The sequence below is a fragment of the Platalea leucorodia genome, assembly GCF_965183815.1.
Source record: "Platalea leucorodia genome assembly, chromosome: 9".
NCBI lineage: Eukaryota > Metazoa > Chordata > Aves > Pelecaniformes > Threskiornithidae > Platalea > Platalea leucorodia.
In genome coordinates this window covers 12,984,608-13,002,619 of record NC_138831.1, presented here as the reverse complement: position 1 = coordinate 13,002,619, position 18,012 = coordinate 12,984,608, and the positions used below count along the sequence as shown (strand labels likewise).

General features: G+C 38.5%; 1 protein-coding gene across 1 annotated transcript in view; it reads right to left on the bottom strand.

Annotated features, from left to right (window-relative positions):
• Positions 1-3,109: 3,109 nt before the first annotated feature.
• The window catches only part of CNTN6 (contactin 6), a gene marked incomplete at both ends in the record, with an annotated part of 117,177 nt that continues 102,274 nt past the window's right edge, over positions 3,110-18,012 (bottom strand). Inside the window, 9 exons of the mRNA XM_082321643.1 lie at positions 3,110-3,210; positions 3,904-4,072; positions 5,819-5,931; positions 8,422-8,608; positions 10,007-10,122; positions 10,653-10,887; positions 13,634-13,704; positions 17,345-17,494; positions 17,586-17,744. Coding sequence (XP_082177769.1) covers positions 3,110-3,210; positions 3,904-4,072; positions 5,819-5,931; positions 8,422-8,608; positions 10,007-10,122; positions 10,653-10,887; positions 13,634-13,704; positions 17,345-17,494; positions 17,586-17,744 — 1,301 coding nt within the window. The remainder of the gene's footprint in view (positions 3,211-3,903; positions 4,073-5,818; positions 5,932-8,421; positions 8,609-10,006; positions 10,123-10,652; positions 10,888-13,633; positions 13,705-17,344; positions 17,495-17,585; positions 17,745-18,012) is intronic.

Sequence of the window (18,012 nt, the reverse complement as noted above, 5' to 3'; positions counted from 1 at the left end):
ATCTGGTGCCTCTAAAATCTGGTAAGACTGGGCCCAAGCTTCCCTGCATTGGACACCTTATAAGTGGGGTATTTAATTCAGCTTCCTAGTTGCTAAAAATCAGGAGCATTGCAGAGTTTTTTGTTTTACTTTTTCTACTGTTTTAATTTCGAATTCTGGTTTTAGGCGTTTTATACTGTTGCTGTTTTCAAACTTTTTCCTGCAACCGTGAGTGGCAAAACTATTTTTTGACCCTTTTTTCCTTTTAATGAAAGCTGCCAGTCATCTGAACTCTTTCTATTTCAGCATCAGGTGCTTTAATAACATTTTCACATCAAAAGGAAAGCTGGACTTTCGCTGCTTTGGGCAGCTCAGACAACAGTTCATCCTAGTGAAACACCAAAAAAGAACTGGGGAGCTGAAGAGAAGAAAATGAACCTGCACAAGTTAGAGGGCTACATTGATTTAGGGATGATGGGGGAGCTATCATTATATCTATATTTAAGGGTATTCTCCTCAAGACTGCTTAGAAGTTCTGCTCCCAAGGCAGAATAGTCACTTGGCAATCCACTTGTGCTCCAGCTCTAAGGGAGTTCAGTAAGGTAATAGCTTTACTCATGTTAGTGGTCTTCCTAGGTTGTCCCTTACTTTAAAAAGGGCTACTCCCATGGGAATGACAAAACAGGACTAATGTGGAAATTATGAGGTTAAACACCGGAGACATAAAAGAGCCTGATTTTGAAAAGTATATTCTACAGTGAGAAAAGTACCTTGCAAACAACATCAGTAATGCATACAGAAATGAAAACAAATCTGAAGAAATGATTTATTGTTTAGTTTCACTGTAAAGAATAATGTTTTTACTTCATTAGGGTATTATCAAGATTTTTAATACCATATCCACTTCTTTCTAAACTGTTCTCTTCTTTTGAAAGCTATGTTAAACCTCTTCTTAATAACTCCTGCGATTAGCATCTTTGTAGAAATCCCAGAGGACAGGCTTCTAAAAGTGGCATTATATTTCTAGAGCCTCCCTGTAATTAAGCATCTCTCAGGCCTTCTATTCAGTTGTATGTAACTGCTTTGCAGAAAATCTCTCTTCACTTGAATAAAAAGAGACATTTTGTTTAAACTTAGCAGAAGGATTACATGTATGTTATGAAATATAAGAGTTTTAGGTTCTGTTTAACTGAAAAAAAAAATATACCCATTGCTTAAGGGACACAAGAACATCTGCAAGTGAGCTGCCATAGCATAGGGCAGTTCCTGCTGGAGACCTGCTGGGAAGGGATAATGCAAAAAGCCCTGTCAAAGCTCCACCAAATACTGGTCATCTCTGTGAAACATTTTGTGGAATTTAGTATGGGGATTATTAAACATCACCAGGTGTAAGTGATATGTGCTTATCCACAGTAAAGAAAAAAACCCAAGTTTTGACAGTCACTTCTTTAGTGAGACTGCAGCTGCACAGCCATGACAACATGAAACACACGCTCTTTTGGCTTTAATAGTGTCAACACAAGTTGCAAATGTTTAACAGTGAGTGCAAATCCAAGTAAAATGCCTTGTCCTAGGGACTTAATATCCTTTTCATCCTCTGGAGGCCTCAGATCAAAATTGGACATCATTCTGTAATGCATGCTTTTGCAATGTTTCTATCATTTATGATTTTATTTTATGTCAGTGTGTATGGAGTTCTCCCTGGAAGTCCAGCACATGGGCTCTGTGAGTAATCTCAGGTACCAAAGTTTTGGTAACTTCTTATTCACATTTCAGACTCTCTTGCTGTCAATTTGGCCTCCCATACCCATGGATAAGAAACATGTTTAATACGCTGTTTGAAGGATTATCATGCACAGATGAACTTCTATCCTTTTGCTCATTCGTGTGCTTACACATCACCATCCCCATTTGAACTTTTCCTTTTAAAAAATGTTGGATATTTCATTCACTTGTAGTTATAAATGGTTACAAAGATGACACAACATGTACTTGACAGTGGTGAAAAGAAAATATACTTCAGAGTAAAATGGGAAGGAAGAAAACGTCCCCCAATAACAATATGAGACAAAAACCCCTTTTATCGGATGTTGTTAGAGTTGACATGAGTGTGACTTCACATTTTGAGCTGTATCTACTGACTTGAAGGCCATGCTCACTCTGGTGCTTAGTTTGTCATTTTAATAACTCGATAGATTGAAGGGCTTAATTAGATGCTTTTATTTATATTTCAAGATGATGAAAATTAACGTTCTTCTCATTTACCTTCATGCCCAGCCCGAAGATGAATCCACACTTTCAAGCTACAGCAAAGAATAACAATATCAGGTGAGAAAGCAACTGAGCCTGCTTGAAGACAGATATATTTCAATCTCCCTTCATAGAAGGCATTCAGCATCTCTGCTAGTTTTGTTGATCAGAATAGGCTTTGCATGAAAAAGTCCTTTAAAATGTATTTGAGAATACATAAGGTATTTCATATTATAAAAGGTACTGTCTCATTCAGATCTGGTTCAAGGCTTGCTGATGCCATTGAAAGTCTTTCTATTGAATTCAATGGGCTTTGAGTTGGTATATATGATTCCTTTTATTTTTCCCTTTTCTGAAGAAAATAGTACAGTACACTTCATATAATGCATTGTATGACACCCCCTGTAATACAAACATGTGCAAAAAGTAAACAAATAGCTTTTATTTAATTGGAAGTGGGGATTTTTACAGGTTACATTGAAGAACGTGAGATAAATCATAACCACATCACAAGCAATTGCAAGTCTCTTCTCTCAGTTATAACAGCTTTCATGTTTGACATACCATTACACTGGAGTTTCAGTAAGAACTACTGCTTGTAAAAAATGTGAGATCACTTTCCTCACAATCTCAAGTTATGTTTGGCACCACTCCATTTAATTAATGCATATACATTTATCCATTAATTTCAAAGCTTATTTTTAAAAATTAATGTAATATCGATACTTAATGTTTTCTTAATAATAATATATCACTTCTATCTCCCTCCCCCATCCCCACTATTTTTCTTTATCAGGAATGTTGGTCGTGGTGAAGTATTAAGATAAAATCTACATGTGGTTTATTTTTAAAAGCCCATGGCTGAGCATTGCTTTAATCATCATGGAAAAGGGTGTATAAGAACAGAACTCAATAGCAGGATCCCAGAAGTCAATATATGGTTCACCCTTTGGGACAATTTTATTCCTCCAGAGCTTAAACCTGTAAAAATATAACAACACAAAATCTTATGACAAAAGTAAACTTGTGTCAAAAAATATTTTTCTATGTGTTCTAGCATAACTAATCTTTGTTCTATTTTCAAAATGAAACATTATTGACAAATGTTTTTTTCTATTTATTTATTTTTTAAGTTGTAGCAGCAGTTCCATGGAGTATGATTTCCAATCAGGTTCCCACCCTTCCTGTGAATACTTTCACCAGGGTTTTGGCTAGTTTGTTGCAAAACCATGCTCCATTTTGCATGTATAACAAGGTGTTTATGAGGGCAGAGACTGGACCCTGGGCAACCCCACCCCAGCTGTGGAGCAGGGCTGAGGTTCCCTGTCTCAGCAGCAGCAGCAGCTCCAGAGAAGATTAAGAGCTGCGTTACATGTGAGAGCTGCAGCTTTGACTTTAATAAGAAAGCTTATTTCTCCGTCCTTCCCTGAGCATTACAGGCCAGGGCAGACGGAGACCTACACTAAAAATAAGGTCACAACTAGGTGTTGTGCAAAATACTTTCTCCGCTAATGAAGAAGTCCAGAGGCTAATCTACATGTACCCAGAATTACAAAGCAATGGGAGAAAGGCCAGCTATGGTAATGGAAAGTCAGTTAATCTATTGTACTTCTTAGAGGCACACAGATTTCTTATTATGCAATAACATTCAGAGAAAAAAAAAATCTCACGTACTTGATATTTTTGGAATCCTAATTTCCTCACTGCTGCTGCCATCCCCACCATCACTGACTGTTCTTATTTCTATGAGATAATCTTCTTCAAATGGTACCAGAAGTTCAGCTGAAGTGTTGTTTGTCTCCAATATATGCGTTTTGCTATGTCTGTTTTGTCTATACAAAATCTAAGTAAAAAGGGAGTAGAAAACAAGAGTTATTTAATTTTTTTAAGATTTAATGGATTTTTTTTGGCTGAGAATATCTTCTTTCATGTCCCAAACTTCTCAGAGCACTATCAGCATCCTGTGGAGTATTAAACTTAATTCAAAACATGGAAATATATTCTGCAGAATTTTGTGATGGAGACCACAGCGAGCATTTACTCCACCTGTGTTTTGCAGGAGAGCCTTTGTCTGCTAGAACTGAGGCTCATCTTGAAAGTAGCGTTATGAAATCCTTATCCAATACACTTATGCTCTTCTGTAAATATGGAAGTTAGACACACCTTTAAACAAGACTTCAGATTGTAACACCTTTTATATCCAGAGCTAATGTGATACTTCAGGAACTGAAGTTTTACTTTTGGGTTTTTTTTAAATTTCACCTGTTTGTGGTGAGCATTTGTAGTCAAATAGAAATATTCATGTTGACTTTCGTGTAAAATTACCACTTGCTAAAGAAAACATGGAACATTGTATAGCAGTATGTTTTTAAAGACTTCAAGAAAGGACAGAAATTTGGATAGTAGCATCTGGGTTTCCACTTAGGAAGCACATTTCTACAACTAAACATGACAGATCCAGCGCTTGCTTGCACTTAAGTCTTTTCACTAATGAACCGTTGGGCCAAGGTGCAGAGCAGCTTGGGGAGTCTAGACAGGGATCCTACAGACTATGATCAGCTTTTTTCTTCCAAGAAGCCTTTCTTCCTTGCTAGCACAGCAATGACAGTGTTTGACTCCTTTCTCTTGACAATTTTTTGACATATTTATGCTAAAAAGAGCAACTAAAGAGCAAAGCAGAAGGAGAAAGAAGTGTCATACAATAAATACCACAGCAAGTACTTAAAGCACTCTTTCCACATCAAAATGTAATAAGCAAGTGTAGGCTAGAAGTAGGTAGGTTAGACACAAAGGAAAAAAGCTTAATAGTCTAGTTTTAACTTTTTCCCCAGTGTGTGGAGCTGCTCAAACACACTCACTAGGGTGGAAAAGAATATGATCTCAAGAAAGATTGCAGGGTGGGGGTTTTTTTGTGTCCTTTTCCTCCCTAGGCATAAATAACTCTGTGTAGACATTAAAATGCCTAGCAACGTGCAGATCTGGATCCTGAGAACCTTTCCTCATGTCAGCACTCTCCACCTCCATTTTTATAATTCTTCAGGAGTAAAAGAGTCTTTCCATAAGTCTTTTGGGGTCAGGGCCACTGCAAACCAACTTTAAATTAAATTTTCCTTTCCTTAAAAAATAGATTTATGGAAGAGCTTTTTACTTCACTCACATTGATCTTTATGTGCGTATCTTCCTATCTGTTTTCAAAGGTACATTTATGAATTGCCAGAGAGTAAGAACTTTTAAATGTGTTTTATACCTATATATTAAAAATGCCTAAGAGACTATTCTCTACTTCTTATATACACGTGAAACTCCTTTCCAAAGAAGATGTGAATGCAAGAATGTTATATGATTGCAAGGGAAATGGGACAAGAGGTATCCAGCATTGGGGACAGAAAATCCCTGTGTTGGGATAAAGAGGTCCTACTCTGAACAAAAACACCTGTTCTTCCATTTGTACAAATGTCAGCCAACCATGCCAATAGCTCCAGAAAACACACTGTTTTCCAGGTAATGAGCAGTCACATTTCAATAAGTCACTGTTTGTACCTCTATTATAAACAACATGTCTGATTAATTAGCTAAAGAAATTACTTACTTTGTAGCCTAGCACCTCTGATTCATTCTCCATTGTTTTTACGTGTTCCCAGTTCAAGCAAATTTTGGAATTTGTCAGCTTCCAGGCGATGTTTGCTGGGGGTTGACTTGGTGCTTTAAAAAAAAGATGATGATAATCACAAGATACAACTGAATATTAATTTGCATAGCATAATTGAATGAGCTGCTGACATGGAAGTAGCAAATGCACGGGTGATTCAAATCTAAAGGAGTAAAACGTATTTTCCAGTCCATCATTGCTCTCATATTAGTCAGAATAAAGATCTATTCATAGCACAAAACCACTTACTGTGAGAGTTCATTTTCAAAATTAGGAAAAGCCTGACAGTGTCTGACAGTTCAAGTTATATTTGATAGATTTTGTTTAAGTACTATGTTCTTCCTATCTGTATTTTAATGTACTAGAGAATGTTTTGCTGTATGGATTTCAGAAAAAGCTAAAACTAAGAGCAAAATACAAAAGACAAGATTTTCATCAGCCATGAAGACAGGTTACAAAGAGCTACACATTAAAGTCTCTATGTGATCCATCATGAAACATTGTAAGATTTTATAAATTCTCGGCACAATAGGCTGAGAGTAGCTTTTCAAAGGCTTTTTATCCCTAAGTGCCAGGACTTTGAAAATTTGCCTACGAGTGACTGAAATCGAATCCTGTGTGAACATGTGAAGTTGAAACTGTGCCTTTGAACTGTTATCTCAGATTTAGAAAAACACATTATCTCCTTCTCCATGGTGCATCCTCCAGGACCCTGCCTGGGAGGACGGCACTAGGGGTGCTAGAGGAAATAAGGACTTGAACTGAATTAAGAGAAAGGAGGAGAGATTTGGAGAAACATGTTGTGAGTATTCCAGACCTGACTAAAATGCTTAACTTCTGGGATCCTTCTTTTCTCCCTAATGTTCCTATATATTGATGATTAATGTATGTAACTTGGAAGGTACCCTTGATTTGGTAATACTCCACAATTTATTTCATTTCTCACAGAGACCAAATAAATTGATGGTGCTTAGTCTCTGCAATAATGGCATGCACAGAATGTTGTAGGAATCCTGGACAACGAGTAGGAAGACAGAGCTACTTCCTTGAAGCTAAAATTCCTGCTGTAGATGTACATTGTTTATACTTGACATATTAGTTCTACTTATATTGAAAGTGCTTGCATCTTTCAGAGACTAGAGCTCAAAATTCTATTATATGTTTTTAAATATTAAAGGACTATTTTTACTTCAATTTTTAAATGAACCATTAGCACAATCCTGAATTTGACAGAAGATGAAGTCAATGTAAAACAAAAGCAAATTTATTCCTTTTATGTCTTGTCACTTGGCTGCCATGTCTTTACCTTGTCTTTCATACATATGCACATACAAATATAAAGAATTATTTCCAGACATGAGCCTATTTTCCATTAAGAAATTGCCTGTGAGAAGAGTTCTGTTTGAGTCCTTAAAAAATACCTTCTCTGGCTTTATTTTGGTTTATGTTATTTACATTAAATGGTAACTTTTATCATGAACTCATTTTACAAGTTGGTTCCTCTCTTGCACTTAAGTAACAGCATGGAACAACACATAAACAAGAGGAGAACTGGTGAAAGACAGGAGAAATATTTCCCTTTTTGTGCAAAAGGGGTCATCAGTTGTTTACTGTGAAAACATAGTCCAAAGAAAGTATTAAAAAACTGGAACGCTTAACCAGTAATGGCTTTGGGGCACTTGGGTACATAGCAGGTTACCAAGATTTCCTTTACAACTATTTTGCTCTTAGTGAACATACTTCACAGGTTCAATCCTGCAGGATGGTGCTCAGTGCTTCCTTATTACCTTGGAGGATGGGCCTATGAAAGCATTGGTTTCATGATGTTGCTTCTCAGAAACAGAATAGTGTAAGTTTTTGCTTCTACAATTGCAGAAAAATTAAAAAATTAATGACTAAATAGTATTTATATGAATGTATCCCATATGCTACCCTCAGTAGTGCACAGTTTAAAGGTCTCAAAAAAGCACTGTATTTGGAGCATTCAACATTTTTCTTTAAAAAAAACAAACCCATATTCCCACGCCCAAATCTGTTGTTGGACCTGTGGAACACCTTTCCTTTATTGACTCTGCATCTCTTTTGAAATCTCCTGAAAGCAAACGGCACGCTGTTGCAATGCAAAAGGAAATCCTTCCTGACAGTTGCTACTCTGTAGGAACACAAACACTGGTGTTATCCAATTTTGTAGGTATACAGAATTACTTTAGCATAAAAATAGAATAGGGTCCTTCCTAGGTCTGATTTAAGTTGATGAGAATTTTGACTTCCATTGAGACAGAACTGAAGCCCAAACTAAATATTGTATTAATACCTTTAATAGCAGAGTCTGAATAAACTTGTTGGTGACCACAAAAATATTGTCAGGGAAGAGACAGAGAAGTTTCCTAGTCACAGATTTTGTTGCTTAATTTTATGAAGAAAACTGGGATCCAGTTTTCTTTGATACTGCAACATTTATCAAACATGGGTCACAGTAAGCTGAAATGTCACTATCACACTTGGGAGTTTGCAACATTTGTTGTACAAAATTGAATACTCACGTGATTTTTTAGTGGTGACATTTACCGGGGTGCTAGAGGGCCCCATCCCTGCAGTGTTGTAAGCTCGAACTGTTGCAAAATACACTGTGTTAGCTTTTAGTCCTGTGATGTTTTTGGCTGTTACATTTCCACTGACTCTGACTTTACCAGCTGTGCTTTCCTTGGGATCATCAGTCCAATATAAAACCTGAAAACAGAGAACAAAGAACAAGCAATTTGTTGTTTTCCATCAATTACAGATTTGGCTGGGTAGCAGACATGCTGACAATGAAGATTTCAAGGAATACAGGATTTTTTGTATTCAAAACTCAGAGAAAATAAAACAATGCATGAATATTTATAGAGAAGAAATAAAATTTCAGAGACCAAATACCAATCAAGGAAGCAAAAACTTTTTAGATGTCCAAACGGAAACCCTTGATAAGGTGAGAAATTTTAAAAGCTTGTTTGGTTTTATGGCTTGAACACATTTGAAGAAAACTTTAAAAGATACAATGAAGCATTTATCTCAGTCATCTACAAGGTTTTTTAATTATTTTGTATCCTGCCTCTAGTTTTGATTCAGTGACAGCTATTCAGACCTGGGTTTTTTTTGCAGTGAGTAATTGATTTAGGAAGGTTTGTGTACTGTATTTGATTTCTATTATTACCTTTGTTTATACATTGGTAGTGATAGGACAGAATTTAAAGTATTTCTGACTTGTTTTACTCTTGGTTTACCTTATCTACAATTAAAAAAAAGTTGTTTCACTGTGCAAGTAAAATTCCCAGGAATCATATCTGAGGTTACTTTGAAGTACCCCAGTCATTAATACAAAAATCTGCTCCCCCCTCTCCTGCCCCACTGGAGGGACCTCTGGTCTGTCCTGTGGATGTCAGATGCAGCTCACACTGGGTTTCTGCTCCCATCAGGTGCTGGAGACCAAAGCGAAGCCAGAAGCAGCGCAGTGGCTGAGTGCCACTGGAGTCTGGCAACATTCATGCATCCTTGCAGCTCTCCCCACTCAGACCTTGAAATGTCTGTCCCTGGATCTAGCCCTGGACTTGATGCTGTGACACCAGCAACGCACTCCAGTGCACAGGGCAAAAAACTCTCAGTTATTAGTAAATGAGCAGGTGCTCACTACGAAGAGGAGTGAGAAGCCAAAGGCCTTTCAAATATGCCAGAGCACATGCTTTGGATAGCAATGAAGTGCATTTACCCTGGTTTCGTCTCTAAGCAATGCTATGTCATATGTATGCTCTCAAACTATCAAGTACCCCATCATGCTCAGACAGCATTACAGCTGTGTAAGAAGAGGAGGATCAGCTTTGTTTCGTGGAGTCAAGCACATGTCCTTTTATAGTAGCCACCACAAATGATTAATCTTGAAGTTTTCATTTACATTACAAAAAGTCTGAGACAGAGCTGCATTCCTGGTCTGTAAATGCTTGTGATTATCTCAGGTAAAATGTTGCTAATGAGAGTCGGGTGAAGAGCTCCATTGTCTGTTAACTTGGAAGCAAAGGAGGAGGAACTAGAATATAAATGTGGCTGGGAAAGGGACATCTGTAAGGTGTCAGACACCAGCACCAGCTGCCTCACCTCATAGCCCAGCACCCTGCCTGTGTGCCTGTTCCATGCGATGGGCTGCCAGGAGACCTCCACCTCCGCCGCTGAAATGCTCAGTGCTGAAGCTCCTGCTGGTGCTATCTGCGGCTCTGGGTGATGGGAGAAAACACAGCTGGTGGAACATTTGTGTTACCAAGAGAGTGTTATGTCAAAACTGAGGGAGAATCAAGAAAAGAGGATGAGATTCTAGGGGGAAGCAGCAGGCAGAGGCTCAGGAAACATGGTGTGAATCCCTAGCTTTGCTGCCCATTTATTCTGGAACATCAGCAAAACCATAATTTTTCAAAATTGGTCATTACCCATAAGCTGGGACAGATTTTCAGAGGAGATCATCTGCACCGAGTGGTCTGAAAAGCTAGACCCTCTGAGAGCTACACTTTTGAATGTCACTTGATTTTCCCAGCCAGTGGGAGCTCCTTGGAGACAAAGAAGTTGAAACATGTGGTTCTGAAAATCTGCCCCTTGCTTTTGATTTCCCACCTTCTGCCCCGTGTCTCTTGTCAAACTCCAGTGAGCAGCTTTGAGCAGGCTCCTTAATGGCCCTGTGGAGATCTGTCTGATCATATCAGGGACCTATTGTTGCTACACGACCATTACTAATAAGAGTGATACATGTTACCGTCTTCTCCTGAGTAGACAATGGATACGGAGCTCAGGGTCCCTTCTCCTTCGTTGTTGTAGACACCAACTTTCACTTCAAAAGGGGAGAGAGGTGTAATGCTTTCATTCCTATAAACATATTTGTTTGCTTCTACTGAAGCCACCACTGCTTTTGTCCAGGTTGTTGAGCCAAGGCGACGAAACATAATGATGTAGCCAAAACCTTCCCCATTTTGTAGTTCTTCTGGAACTGGCTGTAGTGACAAGGCAGTCAGTCAATAAGCATTTGCAAGTACACACTGTTTTAATTGAATCTTCATTCTCTGCATATATTTTAGTGGTATTGATTTAGTTGACTCTGCCTTAGAGAAGATAATAATGTTTGCTCCATCAGTCAATGTAATATTGAAATAAAAATCAAAATAATAAATCTATTGAGGCAATCAATTTAGAAACAAAAGATCTGATCAGCTCCATTAAAGTTATTCTCTTTCAGGCACAAAGTTTTCAAAATTAAAAGCATTTCACTCAGTACAAGTTGTAGCTGGTTGTTTTTTTTTCCTCATGGGGCATAGGAATGCTAATTTTAAATAAAAGATTTTTAAAGAAAAAAAAGTTAGGAAAAGAGCACATGTATACACAGACGTGTGTGTCAGCTGCATAATTGCCTGCATATGAGTACAATATTTAAATATTTTTTTTAGCACAAGTGAAAGTCTCAAGTACATGAACATATTCTTATTTAAGTTTGTTTAGAACAGAAATGTTACTGCAAGTCAACATGGCAGATTAATGTTTCTGTTAATAAAATCTCATGTCAAGATACGTATTAATGACTATTTCTGAACAGGCAATTACATCAACACTATATCCAGCATGAACTTTTTTGTTTTATTGGGATAAAAATACTTCTACCTTGGCTTTTCAAAACAAGAGAACATTTATGAAACAAGAAAAGATCAGTAGTACATGGAGGAAGGAAGCGTTTCACAGCAAGACTTCATTTATTTTAGATGCTTGCATCAAAGTAAGGTGCATGGAAAAGCAGCCATGAGAAATGGTGCAAAAAGAGAGAGAAAACATAGGGGCAGAACTGCAGCCCCTCTGATCATTCCAGGCTCCAAGCTTCTCTCCTGTGGAGAAACTACTTGGAGCACTAATGGTGTGAGATGATGGAAGAAAAAAATCAGGAAGTACATCAGAAGATTTCAGGGCGCTTATTTTATTTTTTTCTTCATAAATTCATTCTATTTCTAATAATAACCCTGGCCTGGCATATATAACAAATGTGTCTTTCCTTAAGTGTTTTACAAACATTAATTCCCCAATATGCCTCCTTCTAGCTCTTTTCCAGTCCTGAGAGAGTTAAGTGTGAGTGATGATGGTGCACTGGGGATTTATGAGAGTTCAAGATACTTTCTAGAGCATTTAATTTGTTTTTGAGGCTTCTGTGACCTCAGATTTAATCAAGATGTTTAGTGAGTTCATCACAGAAAGCTGGAGAGTCGTGTTCAGTGTTGTTAGCTTGGCATAATTAGTATTTCTTCTGACTATTTTTCAGGACACACTATGGAGTCCAATGGCATAATTTGATTGAGATCTCTCAGGTTGTTTTCAATTTTCATGTTCTTCTGCTCCCAAAGAGTAGATCAGTAGAGGAGAAAATGAAACAAAACAGGGAAAGATGCATATGGAGGAAAATTTAGTTCAGTAAATGTGAAGTTTCACTCTGTTCAGAGCATGGAGAGGGGAAAGCATTGGCAATATTATTTACCTAGTAGGGATTTTTAATTTTGACCTCATTTTTTTCCTGTCACTTCCCTTCCTGTTAAATGGCACAGTTTTTTAGCTTACAGGAGAACGCAGATAACTCACTCAGCTGATGAATAACATCACTTTCAGTTTAATTTAATTCCTTTTCCTTTCCTTCAAACTGTATACATGAGCTTGGTTATTTCTTTGGAAAAAGAATGAAGTCAAGGGAGGGAGCAGACTGCTTTCCTTGCTTAAGCTGAACTAGAAGTCTTTTTTTTTTCCCATGAAGAAGTGTTTTCCATGGCTTACGAAGGGAGTACCGTGTTTTTGGAGGCCCCATCCCAAATTAGGAACTAAACAGAGGTCATCTTGTGCAATCTCTGAGACAGTCCCACCTGGTAGTAGGATACATGGGAATGCTGCTTGGCCCCTGCCCTCCAGGCTGGGTGCTGCTGCTGATGGAATGGGGTAGCTCCTACTTCAGTCAGATTCCTCAAAGCCAGGGGAGAGATTTAATTAGGTGAGTCACATTAACTTCATACACATTTTTCAGTGGCAATGAAAAACCCAGAGGGTGAGAGCTGTGTTTTGGGGAGTTTTTCCATAGGGGATGGAACCCCAACCAAGCACCTGCCCCATCACTGCACAGGCTTTGCAAGATGCCGCCTGCCTTCATCGTGGTGCCCACAGGGAGGCTGCTGGGTGGCTGGAGAAGGAGGGATCCTTCTCATAATCCTTACTTTCCACTCTCTGAAATGACCTGCACTCATCCATTGCAACTTATAGTGTGGTATTAACTGTTCTGAAAATGTATATTCTCTCCTCTCATTGGAGTGCTGGAGAATTAAAGGGCTCATCTCCTTTAATGCATAATAGGATATGTCTTGTCAGCACAGTGTTCCAGAATGAAAAACATGTAAACAAAAGTATGAAAAATGTTAATGCAGAAAATGGCCAAGCAGATTAGAGTGTTAAGCACCTCCTGTACAATGGAGATAAGAAGGTTATACGGACTTCTAAACATCTTTATAACATGCCTCTTAAACTGTTTATTTTTATAAATTGTTTGCTATAACACAGAAAACTTGCTGTATATCTTACAGGCTGTTTCCTCTCCAGATGCAGGATGAAATCCAGGCTCAGCCAAAGCCAATGACCAGAAGCCTTTGGATTTCAGCAAGGCTGTGATTTCACCCATGGACTATTCCCCATTAGACAGCTTAAGTTAATTGAGCTAGCAATTACCTCCCATGTGATGATCAGCTCAGAACGGCTCCCTCCTCCTCCGCTGACATTCATTGGTGCCACAACAGGAACTGGAGAAGAAAAGACGTTGGTGCTAGCAACTACCCACTGCTACTGCTGGGGGTCTTGTCAACTGGATGATTAGAGCTTTTTCTAGCTCACATGCAGCTATTCTGCCTTTCAACACGTAGAACAGGGAATATATTATATAACAGTAAATTTTAAATGAACTGAAATTATGTTTACACATTTTCAAGTTTATAAGGCTGAAGCCACAGATGTATTTGATACATGACTACCCTGGTTCAAAAAATTAATTAAAGAAGCTAGTAGCATCAAGTATCTGACATTATTATGCCTCATCAACTAATTGGCAAAATGATGTTCCATTCAGACTGTAGCTGCAACACTACTGATTTACTAATTACGCATTTGTTCAGTAAACATGTTGTTGGAGCAATATATTAATTTTTTTAATTGGCTGTATGCTTTTCTTAGGAAATTCAAAACTCTTAATTTTCTTTTCTCCTTCTCCCAACACTGTAAGTGCCCAAAAGTTCATTGATTAGAGCTTGATTTCCCCAGCGTTGCTTCAGGTGTATGGCACCATAGGTACAGGGTTGAAGTCAAGCAATGTGTTGGTGTTCCAGGCTGAAGGGGCTTCTCATCACTCAAATGGTGCTTGGTGGAGAGGCAAGGAAAATATCAGCATTTCTTGCTTCTTGCACTATATTTTCATAAACATGCCCACCCCATTAGCCTATAAATACTGACAGTTTGGGGGAACTGGTTTGTGATGTAATGAATGGAATTTAGGCAGACCAGCCTTGTTCTTATTGTATAGTTCACTACAGATCTACTTGCAAGGATGACATCATGTTCCTTTTCAGTGGCTGGAGAAGTATGTAAAAGAGGAAAACCCTGGAACTGACTGAGACAGAAGCCCTCTATAAGAGGGCATTTGTACTGTTTACCATCTCCAAAACTTTGATACTATTTTTAGAAATTTCAAGATTGTTTTGTCATTCCATTCATTCAGCTCTCACTGTCTGTAAATTGGATGTCTTGAGACAGGGCTGAGGACAGGGTCAGAAACAGGCAGGACAGTTATATCTCAGAAGCTTTTTCAGAGATTCTAGTAAGTTTTGCCATGTCCGCCTGCCCTTCCCCATGTCTTCCACCCAGCGTTAGCCCAGCTCTACTAGAGGCAATAAAGGCAGTAGCCCTGTAAGTTCACAGAAATTTATCTGAACCCACTATCACTTCTAGATTCAAGTCCACATATAAACCTTTATCTGATTTCATCCTCTCTAGAAATGTAGAAATTTCATGATAATTTTTTTGTGCAGTCATAAAAGTGAGTGCAAGTGCAGACAGGTTCTTTTGGAGAGTTCAGCATAGGTATTCAATTTTGTCACTGACAATCTATGAGCATATCAGAGGCAAATAAACTAAAATGGAAAAGCACTACATTAAAGGAAAAAATTACAAAACAGACTTTCAAGCCTAGTGCTTCACTGTTTCATGAACCAGTTGATGCTCAATTAGTTCATATGTTAAATGTGTTCAGTACTTACTACATTTGCATGGGGAAAAAATTTGTACTACTGCTCAGCAGAACCTCAACTGGGTCATAGTTGAGAAACAGATGAAAATTTACAGCTGAGTGCACCAACAGAGGCTCAATTAATTCTCAGATCCATTTTAATGAAATGAACAGCGGCTCATTTGCATCCACAAACCTACTAATGCTCAGATTTCAGTTGGCAAAATAGCTATTATAACAGTGGAGTTCAAATTCACCCTTTCATGGCCAGTCTTTTGCTGTCCACACTGTCATATTGTTTTCAGTTTCCTATTCTGATAAAAAATTTAAAGATAATCTGTTACTTCTCCCACTGCACAACAGTGTTTTGAGACAGAATGATTTACAGCAACAAAGAGGTTAAGCAACTAAATCTGAACTGAGTCTTCCTATTTCTTTTGTTAAGCTTCAGATAGGGCCACACTGTAAGGAAATAATGTTGCTTGTGCTATTGCCATGATAAATAATATTAATTTTATTGTTTCTCTCTCTTTCCAGCCCTAGCTTTGTGAATCCCTCTAATAAAAAGAAAGCTTTAAAAGATGAAAGCTGTTACAGACTCTATAGGTGGTTCTGAATACCACACTTTTCAAAGGCCCATGGTAGTAACAGCAAGAAAGACCTTCTCAAGACTAATTTTGACTTCATGATCAATCATGTAATAGAGAACACATATCTGTGATACTCTGCTGGGAAATTTAGAAAATCTGGCTTCTTCCTGTCTCCAGCTTTTCTTTAGCCTTCCCTTTTCACTTTGGTCCTTACTCCTTGCATATGAAAGTTTCCTGTGGTTCTCCTGCTGGAAGAAGGGGTCATGTACCACTCGAGCATGCATCCCCCAGCCACCTAAGCCCAGGCAGGATCAGTGCATCTTTCCAGGCTGGAGGCTCTCAGGCTCTTCCCTTTGCTTGGGAGCAGCAATCTGCTTTACTACCACACTGGCCAGGCAGTCCTGACGGCTGATAAGACTCATTTGATGTCTCTCCACACCTGGAAAGCTGACAAAATCTATCAAAATTGGTGTTCTAATGATAAAATAGTTTTTTTCTGGCATCAGTACTCAGTATAAGGTTTTGCTTCAACAATAGGAAAAAGAACTTACTAAATTTAAATCAACTGATTTAATACATTTTGAAGTAATTCTGCCTTGGGACAAATATTATAGGTATTGTGAGAAACAAATGGATCCCCCTTTCTAAGCATATATTTATTTTCTGCTGTATAATGTACAATACTGTATTTTGAGTTCTGTCTTGAAATGCAACTTGCCAAACTTCATAGCTTGGCAAATGAGATAAACAGAGAAGAGAAAGTGGATTGTAAAAGCTGCTTCCATTTTACTGCCTTCCGTCCTATAAATACTGATTTTATAGGTGGGAGAGAGCTGATAAGCAGGGGGTTGGGAGAAACATAAAACAAACCAAAGGTTTGGGCTTCAAATAAATTATACCAAACTGAGTAGGTCAAAGGACTGACAGTGAGTCTTCTTCCGATGAGGTTCCAAGTCCCAGAAGATAAATGTGTAAAGGTTAGACAGACAGATAGTAAGGATCCCACCCTGGAGTCAGTGAAAGCTATTAGTTTCACTGGGCTTTGGATACTGTAATTTATTTCCTCCAGTTAAAGCCAACATCCTGTCCCTACTGATGCTCAGATATCAAACACTGTCTGCAGCATTACATGCTTGTGCTAGGACATGCCAGAGAGCTGGCTTTATCATTTTCTATGCAAGTCCCTGAGCAGGGTATAAATGCAGTTATAATTGGAAGAAAACAAAAGTTGCTCCCCAATTGCCTGAATTAAAGCTCGTGTTCAGGCATGGGGATTAGAGATATTCTGGAACATATCAAAGGGAGGAAGCATGGGCCAGCTCCAGCCTTTATTCCTGGCGCAAGTGATCTCCAAAGCAGAGAGAAAAGCGTGCAGTACCTCAATCATGTCCAAGCATCCCTTGCATTGGTAGTGCAGGTCTGCTGTCATGAAGCCATAGCAGCCACAGACTAAAATGCCAGATGGGTACATAAGTAACCCTGTAAGAGTGGATGGCTCTGCTGCAGTGAAATTCTCACACCCGGGAGCTGGCAATGTGTCTGTGTGGAAAAAGCTGACAGAAACTAGGGACTTACCTGCTGCTTTAGTTTTCAGTAGAGCTGATGGTCTGCTTGGCTCCCCAATTCCAACACTATTACTGGCAACCACACGAAACTCATACTCAACCCAAGGGCTTAAGTGAACCACTGTTGCCTTGTGAGTCCTACTATTAATGACTTCAGGAACTAAAGGTAAAATAAGCATGTCACGACAATTTATTTTTGGAGCAATTAATGGTATATGCAAAAAATACAAGGCAACTCTCAAATTGCTCACCTGTTGCAACTGCCTGCCATCCAACTGAGAAAGGAGTCCTCATCTGAACACTGTAGATCTGGACTGGACTATTATTATCTATTCCAGACTTCCAGGATAACACAGCAGTAGTGCTAGAAATATGTTCAACTTTAACATCTTCTGGTGGACCTGGAGGGCCTAATATGATTAGCATTTTAAGATGAACGTATGTGGAAGAGAAAATTCATTGCTGGGTTGGGTTAGGCAACTCTTACTTTCTCAAGTCAGTGGAATTATTCATGAAGCTGCAGTTTCATAGAAGCAGCCCAATCTCTAAACGATGGCTTCATGCCTGTATTACATCTTTCTAATTAATGAGGGGGTTTGAGTCAGGAAAATGAATGTCTTTATGTTTCTAATATGAAAACTGCAAACAAGGGAATGATTATTTTTGTCTGACAAAGGA